The sequence below is a fragment of the Gymnoscopelus microlampas genome (genome assembly GCF_963454915.1).
Source record: "Gymnoscopelus microlampas genome assembly, chromosome: 24".
NCBI lineage: Eukaryota > Metazoa > Chordata > Actinopteri > Myctophiformes > Myctophidae > Gymnoscopelus > Gymnoscopelus microlampas.
In genome coordinates this window covers 20,743,809-20,753,808 of record NC_139961.1, presented here as the reverse complement: position 1 = coordinate 20,753,808, position 10,000 = coordinate 20,743,809, and the positions used below count along the sequence as shown (strand labels likewise).

General features: G+C 42.4%; 1 protein-coding gene across 2 annotated transcripts in view; it reads left to right on the top strand.

The window, feature by feature from the left end:
• The window catches only part of agap1 (ArfGAP with GTPase domain, ankyrin repeat and PH domain 1), a gene marked incomplete at its 5' end in the record, with an annotated part of 339,845 nt that overhangs the window by 305,105 nt on the left and 24,740 nt on the right, over positions 1–10,000 (top strand). For both annotated transcript variants that reach the window (XM_084050611.1, XM_084050610.1), the window contains 3 exons: positions 5,105–5,259; positions 8,209–8,299; positions 8,980–9,202. In XM_084050611.1, the coding sequence (XP_083906737.1) occupies positions 5,105–5,259; positions 8,209–8,299; positions 8,980–9,202 (469 nt within the window). The remainder of the gene's footprint in view (positions 1–5,104; positions 5,260–8,208; positions 8,300–8,979; positions 9,203–10,000) is intronic.

Below are 10,000 nucleotides of genomic sequence, written 5' to 3'. Positions count from 1 at the left end.
CGCCTACAAGAGTTATTTCAGATTTTTTGCTGTTGTCTGCCAGAGATTTTTCATTGAAATTAAAAAAGTACTCAGGAGCCGAGATACAGAATTTTTAAGTTTTGAGTTAATTTTTCAATAGAACGCATTTATGCGATCTTGACGGCCAAGTGCGCTATTTAATAGATCGCATTTATGCGTGATTGGCAGGAATTGAGTTATCGTGTTTGACGTGTTTTTGAAAACATATATATATTTTTTAAAACATGTTCAGAACCCAAGATATCATCATCTGAAGATGTGCAGCTCCATCCACTCCTTGTTTAACTTAGAACTGAAAAAGGCTGTATCTCGCTTCCTAAGCACTTTTTGTTTTCTGTGAAAAAAACTCTGGCACTTTTCAGAATCAATTCTGAAATAATTCTGGCAATCCTGGCACTCAATGAGTTAATAGGTTTTTGGGGGAAAATTAATAGTAATTGAAAAAACACAGCCTCCTCACCTATTAGAAGGACAATATCAGTCACCAGAACCAAGGACGGGTGTTTTTGATGAATCTAGCATGGTTAAAATGGAGTTTGAAGTTACAATGGGTTTGTATAGGAAGTGTCTGCTAAAATGAATATCAAATATCTGAATACTGAATCAAGCTTTACTCAAGTTAAAAACTGTCTGGGGTGAAACACAAAAGCCAGAGTAGACGTTAAAATGACTCCAAACATGTTTGAAAGTGAAATATCTCTTTATAACAGCAATGTGATGGTTGTTTTGGTTCGGGCACATGAAGGCCTTTAATAACGTTAACCGTAGCGTCCCTATTCTGGGTGCAAACCTTTGGCGAAAATAGATGATCTACAAGCTTGGCTATTTTCGGCAAAGATGTTTCGTGTATAGTGGGGGGAAAAGGGGGGGGGGGTCTAGTATAGACCCCTGGGGGATTCTGGTCAATGAATAGGGTTTTAAGCGGATAACGAATATTACAAAAACCTAAAACAAATCTGTTATTTTGCCCTGGTTCTATATCTGGGCCTCCCTGGCAGAGAACTCCTCTGACGGTGGAACAACAAACACATGCTCCACAGGTTCACCGCATGCCAGATACTGGCAGAAAATGTTGGCTGTCTATCTTGTTCTATTCGTAACACAGATCGCAGGTGTGTGGAACCTCGGTAATGGAGTTTAACGATGGGATTGCGTCTCTTTTCCATCTCGACTTTTGTTGTTAACCTATTAAGACCGGGAAAGCGTCTGTCATTTTAGATTGTAACCACTTTAACCATTATCTTATACTTTGGCTATTCAAAAAATAGCAGTATATCTGCTATTTTTTGAAAAATCATGTCATTTTTTGCAAATCTTTGAATATATATATTTTTAAAGCGAACATTTGTAACTAGAATCGTTGCTTCTGATTCTGCAAATGCACAATTGTTTTAATACAAAATGATATGTATTTGGCCGTGGACCCCCATCTCAAAATATGTTGTTCCAAGGACCCCCAGAAGCAAAGATTTGAGTTAAAAACGTTTGCTTTAAAAAATATATATATCCAAAGATTTGCAAAAATGTTCACAATAAAAAAAAAATAGCAGATCTACACGCTCATAGCGCGGCACTCGGTGCCGTGCTATGAGCTTGTATATCTGCTATTTTTGAATAGCCCAAAGGATAAAACAATGGTTTAAGTGGTTACACAGATGCGTTCCCGGTTTTAATGGGTTAGCGTGGTTTCGTACCATTTTAGGACGAAGCGCTCCTGCGTTTCTTTTTGTTTTATTCATTTTTTTTATTTGACACGATAAGATGTTGGATTTCCTGGCCAGCGCGCACGTGCTGAGCAGGTGCACGTGTGATGATGTGAGAGCACCACACTGGCACAGGAGCACAGAGGAAGTCTTGTTGGTCTGCATCGGGGCCTCCAGGCTGACCTTTTGATGAAGTAATGGGGGTTCATCCCCCTCGTTTTGCTAAATTGTAACCAGAAACATGTTGTTAGTGTGGGTGATCAGTGTGGAGGAAAGTAACTAAGTACAATTTTGAGGTATTTTTATTTTACTTTACTGGAGTACTTCCAATTCTCAATAATTTGACTTCTACTTCACTCCAGTCTCAAAGGCAAATATTGTACTTTTACTCTTTTACACTATAATTATTTGAAAACTTTAGTTAATAGCTACTTTGTAGATTTTTTGTTATTACAAAACCACTTCAGACCTATGTAGACTTTAATCATTTGAAAATAGCAGATCTACAAGCTCACAAGCTCACTTGTAGATCTGCTATTTTCAAAGAATTTATACATTTAAGAACTTGAAATGGGACCTTCTGCATAACGAGTACTTTTACTTTTGGTACTTTAATTATATTTTGATGCCAATACTTTTGTACTTTTACTCAAGTACATTTTGAATACCAAACTTGTACTACTGTACGTAACAGAATATTTCCACAATAGAGTATTGATACTTGTGAGTACTTCTTCCGTCACTGGTGGTGATGAGGATGATGATGATGATGGGGAATTGATGTCAGAGTCTCTAGGAACCATCCTCAATCTCTCCACCCCCTCTCTCTCGCTCTCTCTCTGTCTCTCTCTCTCTCTCCTCTCTCTCTCTCTCTCTCTCTCTCTCTCTCTCTCTCTCTCTCTCTCTCTCTCTCTCTCTCTCTCTCTCTCTCTCTCTCTCTCTCTCTCTCTCTCTCTCTCTCTCTCTCTCTCTCTCTCTCTTCACCTCTCAGCTATGCCCTCACTTCACCTTCGCAAATCTTGGGTAACAGCTTCCAAATGTGCCCCACACGCACGCACACACACGCACACACCAGACGCGTCGCTAGGTCTCTACTAGGTCGGGGGCTTAGCCCCGCAGACAACGGGCACATGCACGCGCGCGCAGCGCGCGTGCATGTGCCCCTCCTCCCGCGCGCGCGCGAAGCGCGCGCGCGCGATTTTTTTCGCGGATTTCGCGGATTAGGGTGCTTTTTCCCCCGTTTTTTGTTACTTTATTTCGGTTTTAGGGTTAGGGGTAGGGTTAGGTTAGGGTGATAGATATATAATAAAAAAAAATAAAAAAAACTTTTAATTTTTTAATTTTTAATCTTTTTTTATTGGTGGCTTTGGACAAAACATTGGTGGCTATAGCCACCGAAGCCCACCCCTAACGACGCCACTGGCACACACATGTGCGTGCGCACACACCCACACGCACGCACGCGCGCGCGCGCACACACACACACACACATACACATACACATACACATACACAGGCACACACACACACACACACACAGGCACGCGCACACGCACAAGGCGCACAAGCACACGTACACATGCAATAATTGAACCTACAATCAGGTGTCTGAGAACTGGTTTGACAGCAAATGTCCTGAAACACGTGCCACACAAATGCACACACACACACACACACACACACACACACACACACACACACACACACACACACACACACACACACACACACACACACACACACACACACACGCACACTCTCTCAGACTCACTCACAGGCCGTAATTGTCTCCTGATTGGCCTATTAACCTCTGAAGGGGGTTGTGGGTAATGGAACCATGTGTGCGTGCGCTGTAGAAGGCTGTGATTGTAATGAGTGTCCTCTGTCTGTCTCTCAGTGGGACCACAGACACACACACACACGCACACACACACACACACACACACACCAGTGATAAGAGGACAGCGAGGGGGGGGGGGGGTCTCGGGGTGGGGATGCAGGGGTTAAATAGAAGGATATCCTGGCCTGGGGGGGTTGTCAAGGACAGTGCTTCATAAAGAACCCCCAAATTGGTCTTTATTAGGCCACGGTCCCCCATCTGAAAATAGTTTGTGACAGGCAGGCACCCTCAAGAGAATGTTGTTGTTTTCAAGATCATTCCAAATGTTAAAGTAGAGGGGTGTGTGCGTGTGCGTGTGCGTGTGCGTGTGCGTGTGCGTGTGTGTGTGTGTGTGTGTGTGTGTGTGTGAAAGAATTATAATAAAACAAACCAAATTTGAAAAAAAATCAAACATTCTCGAACTGCAAGTTCCCAACGCGTTGCTGCGACGCGTTGTGAGATCCAGTGGTGTAAAGTAACTAAGTACATTTACTCAAGTTCTGTTCTTAACACATCGGGTGCCAAACACGGTCTGAACCGTGTGTTTACATAGTGGCGGTTCCGAAGCTTCGGTGCCGTTCACGGTCTGAACCGTGATTTCAGTCTTTTTTTTTTTTTTCCGTTTTTCTCGGCGCGGGCGGGGCTAGAGCAGCTCTGGGAGCACCCATTGTAATCCTGCGAAGGAAGTGCCAGATCGCTCACCGGAAACACTTTTTTTCCCCCCATCCGGTTCCTGTCTATTTCCTACTTTGAAACGCCTATATCTCCGAATCTGTTTCCTGTGGGGAAAAACGGTCATGCGCGATGCGCGACCCCCCCCCTCGTTGTAACCCGCGAGGGGAATGTTATGGTTCCAGCCTGTAGCCAGGCTCATGGCAGAACATGAATCGATGCTTTTTTTTGCGTGGATTTGCTTGTAACGCACGCGGAAACGTTAAACAGCAAAGCGCAGTCAATGGGGAGAATGCTGGCACCCACGGTAAGTTGTTATGAAAAAATGCTGGCACCCGATGTGTTAAGTACTATTTTGAGGTACTTTTACTTTACTGGAGTAAAAGTATATTGTACTTTTACTCCACTACAATTATTTGAAAACTCTAGTTACTTAGATTTTGATTATTAGTACAAAAACACTGGAGCCCCTATATACATTTCGGCCATTTGAAAATAGCAGATCTACGAGCTTGTAGATCTGCTATTTTCAAAAGATTTGTATGCATTTGAAAACTCATGAAATGGGACATTCTGCATAATGAGTCCTTTCACTTTTGGTACTTTAAGTATATTTTGTTACCAATACTTTTGTACTTTTACTTGTAACAGTATTTCTACATTGTAGTATTGATACTTCTACTTAAGTAAAAAAAAGCACTTTTTCCACCACTGGTGAGATCATAGTTCGGCTATATTTGCGCGGCGAGCATTCATGTCTGATTCAAACTTAACTCTCTCTCTCTCTCTCTCTCTCCTCTCTCTCCTCTCCTCTCCTGCTCCCCTGCAGAACAAGAGGAGAACTTTGAGTTCACCATCGTGTCGCTGACAGGCCAGACGTGGCACTTCGAGGCCACGTCGTACGAGGAGCGGGACGCCTGGGTGCAGGCCGTGGAGAGCCAGATCCTGGCCAGCCTGCAGTCCTGTGAGAGCAGCAAGAACAAGGTAACACAACACATCCATCCATCCATTAGTGATCAATGTGTGTGTTGTCGCTCTCCGGGTGGAAAAGTTGTATGTCCGAAACATACTTTTCAGAAAACCCGGGGGAAAAAAAACCTGTGTTCCAATGTAGTTATTATTTGGTTAACCCTTTAAGACCGGGAACGCATCTGTGTCATTTTAAGATTTCTTTGGCTATATAAAAATCGTGAAAATGTGTGCAAATCTTTAGTTTGAACTTTGAATATATATATACTTTTTTAAAGCGAGAGTTTTTAACTCAAGTCTTTGCTTCTGAGGATTTTACAAATGTCTTCTAAATCCTAAAGTACTTTTTTCCTAAAAATTGTTTTAATTTATTTTTGTACTTATGTTGCTATATTATCAATGGTTTTCAAACTTTTTTCATGTCAAGGACCCGCAAAATAATATATATTTGACTGCGGACCCCCTCCCATCTAAAAATATTTTGTTCCAGGGACCCCCAGAAGCAAAGAGTTGAGTTAAAAATGTATATAAAAGATTTGCACAAATTTTCAGGATTTTTCTAAAAATAGCAGATCTACAAGCTCATAGCGCTGGCACTCGGTGCCGCGCTATGAGCTTGTATATCTGCTATTTTTATATAGCCAAAGAAATCTTAAAATGACACACAGATGCGTTCCCGGTCTTAAAGGGTTAACATGTCTTGTTAACACATTGACTGCCTAGATCGAGTTAACTCGATTTTAGCTTTTCATCACTTGCCTGCCAAGATCGAGTTAACTCGATTTTTTTTTTACTTTTCTTTTTTTTTAATTTGACCCAAAGACCAAGGAGATATGAATTTTCGAAGATCTTTACTCTCATCCACTTCCTTGTTAACTTAAAACTTTAAAATTTTGTATTTCGGCTCCTGAGTACTTTTTTTTTTTCATTGAAAAATCTCTGGCATGAATAACAATAGGCAGTGAAAATAATTCAGGCAGTCAATGTGTTAAAGAAGTAGTTCACCCAAAGAATTACCTTTTTTTCTATCAATTACACACCCCATGAAGCATTTCATTCATGGAGATTTATTTGTTTTTATCGCATTCCTAAGCCAATAATTTGATCACCGGCAGAAAGATGCTAATGTATCCGGTAGGAGACTCAAAGAGTCTCCTTTGAGTCTCCTGCCGGAGAGACCGCCGGTCATCAAATTATTGGCTCAGGAATGCAACAAAAACCTCCATGAATTCAATGCTTCATGGGGTGTGTAATTGACCGAAAATAAGTAATTTTTTGGGTGAACTACTCCTTTAATACTTTTGATCGGTTCAATATTTATAAAACCCACAGACACACGCAAACATTATTTTGTTTCTGTTTTCTGTAAAGCGACTTTGAGTATCTAGAAAAGCGCTATATAAATTGTATGTATCATTATTATTATTAAACACTTTCACTTTCAAAAATAGCAAATCTACAAGCTCACAACGCGTCACAGCTTGTAGATCTGCATTTTTTTGCTACTTTTGTGTGATACTCTAGTATGACAAAATAGGGCATTAGTTTACGGGGGGGGAAAAACATACAAAGTACAGTATTAAATATAGTGATACAAGGTTTTTGCCCGACTTCAACGACACAATCAATACATCCATCTATCCGTCATCAGGCAATGACTTTTACATGCTAAATTAATAGCTTCTCTGACACTCACTAAACTGTTCTTAAACGCGTGCAAGCGCTCCACCTCACCTACTTCGCACACGTACGCACACACACACACACACACACACACACACACACACACACACACACACACACACACACACACACACACTCATTCGCCCTCATCCTCTGAAGAATACACACTTTAGTCTAACCTGGCTGAACTGCTTTCACATGCACGCACGCACGCACGCACGCACGCACGCACGCACGCACGCACGCACGCACGCACGCACGCACGCACACACACACACACACACACACACACACACACACACACACACACACACACACACACACACACACACACACACGTCTCTCTCTTTCTCATACACACACACACACACACACACACACACACACACACACACACACACACACACACACACACACTTGGCATGGAGGTAATTACAAATGGCAATTACTGTAACTCAAATATGGTCTGAGTGTTGCCATTTGCCACCTGCGCGCACACACACACACACACACACACACACACACACACACACACACACACACACACACACACACACACACACACACACACACACACACACACACACACACACACACACACACACACACACACACACACGCACGCACACACACACGCTGTGTTTATGCCCCGGGCCCCTGCTCACCTGCACCCCCCCCATTCCATTTGTTTTCTGTGTTCTTCCCTCCCTCGTACCCCTACATCAATAAGCTTTAGCTGGGAACACCAATAACTGATGTGGATTTGAGACCATTATGCCTCCTCCGTGTGTGTGTGTGTGTGTGTGTGTGTGTGTGTGTGTGTGTGTGTGTGTGTGTGTGTGTGTGTGTGTGTGTGTGTGTGTGTGTGTGTGTGTGTGTGTGTGTGTGTGTGTTCCATTTCTACACTCCAAGAGTGTAGAAATGGAAACAAATGTACCCATCATGTTCCATTTGCACTTTCTCCGAGTTACAAATGGATAAATTGACAGATTTTACTGTGTGTGTGTGTGTGTGTGTGTGTGTGAGAGAGAGAGAGAGAGAGAGTGAGTGTGCATACATTGTAATTATACTACATGCATAGATTGTAATCTATGCATGCACATGTATAAGGAAAAGGGCATATTTTTGCATGTGTATTTGTGTGTTTATGCCATTCATACCCAGATACAGTAGATAATGTAACATGCATTGGTTCTATGTGTATACTGTCAGAGTTAAAGGGGGTCCCTGAAATATAAACGTGTCTGAGCTAATACGTGTATGTATTTGTGTTCTCCACAGTCTCGTCTGACCAGCCAATCAGAGGCCATGGCTCTGCAGACGGTCAGGAGCATACGAGGGAACTCGCGCTGTGCCGACTGTGAAACACAAAGTACGTAACGTCGTCTGCATAGCATCTGTCTTCATGGGTTAAAGTTGTACATACAGTATTGTGCTAATTGTTTGTTTATTTGGATCCTCATTAGTTACTACCTTAGCAGCAGCTACTCCTCCTGGGGTCCACACAGAAATTATGTTACATAACATTTTACGTGACAGTATAAGAAAACGGTTAAAAACTTAAAATACAACCAAATGTAAAAAACAATAATCAATCTCTATTATATGGTGTAGTAAATCGCATAATTGCGTAAATACATACATCTTAATGATACCTCAACAACCATAGTTACAGTTTCAGATGTACTATATAGAAACAGTGTGCAGTATGTGTTAGCCATAATCAAAAAGCAGATTCCATGAGATATGTCTTTAATTTATTTTTAAAGTCAGGTTTACTTGTAGTCTGTATGAGTTGTAATGGAAGACTATGCAGCCCTTTCATTGCTCTATACATTACTGTGTGTTGCATTGAATTAGTTTTTGAGATGGGAAGCGTAAAAAGATCTTGTGATGAATATCTGGTGTTGTAGGTGTGTTCATCAGAGCTAAACCTCAGCCGGCCATAATGCCTCTGACAAAAGACAGCAGGGAGATATGAAGTCTGTCCCCCACCAAATAATAATAAATAATAACATATCTCTATCTAACCATCCGTCTCTCCATGTGCAGACCCGGACTGGGCCAGTCTGAACCTGGGCGCTCTGATCTGCATCGAGTGCTCGGGGATCCACCGGAACCTGGGGACCCACCTGTCGCGGGTCCGGTCCCTGGACCTGGACGAGTGGCCCCTGGAGCTCATCAAGGTGATGTCGGCCATCGGGAACGAGCTGGCCAACAGCGTGTGGGAGGCCAACACCCAGGGGAGACCGAAGCCCGCACCCGACGCCAGCAGGTAGGACTCTAGTTCACACGCAACTTCTAGGTCTTTAGGTGATACGGGCAAAATGGACCAATATCTTGATCTTTTTTGATCAAATACCTCAGTATCGATATTGTGATGATAGTATGTGTATATATATATATATATATATATATACACACAATGCATTTTTTTAAAACATTATCAGAAATGGCAACGACAAAAGACAACATTTATGCCATAATAGGAAATCCCAAATCCCAGATGATATCTAGTCTCATATCACAATATCGATGTAATATAATATATTGTATAGTCGTCGACCCGACTCCGGATAAGCGGTTGAAGATGGATGGATGGATGGATGTATTATATATAGGATATAGCAATACACTGTATCCAAGGGCGCCGATACTGCGGGTGCCTCGGGGCTAAAGCACCCAGGGGAAATGAAGAGCAACCATCACAAACTCATCACACAAAAAGAAAAAGACAAAAACACCGACATCTTCACTTCATGGAGTACAGACATTTTTGGCACCAAATTAACCGAATTAACCGCATTAAAGCAACAAAACCCCCCCAAAAAGGTAACAAACCCGGAAAATAACCGCGCGGACCGGCCGTGCACACATTACGCGTTGCGCGCCCGCGCCTGTGCGTTGCGCACCCATAAATCGGCGCCCCTGACTGTATCACTATGTATCTGACCTGTACTGTCCCGGACTGCAGATAGGGGGCAGCGTCACAGGGAGCAAGATGGAGAGAGTAATCCTGATGGATTGATTGATTGATTGATTGATTGAATACTGTATTAACAGTTTGCAAAGA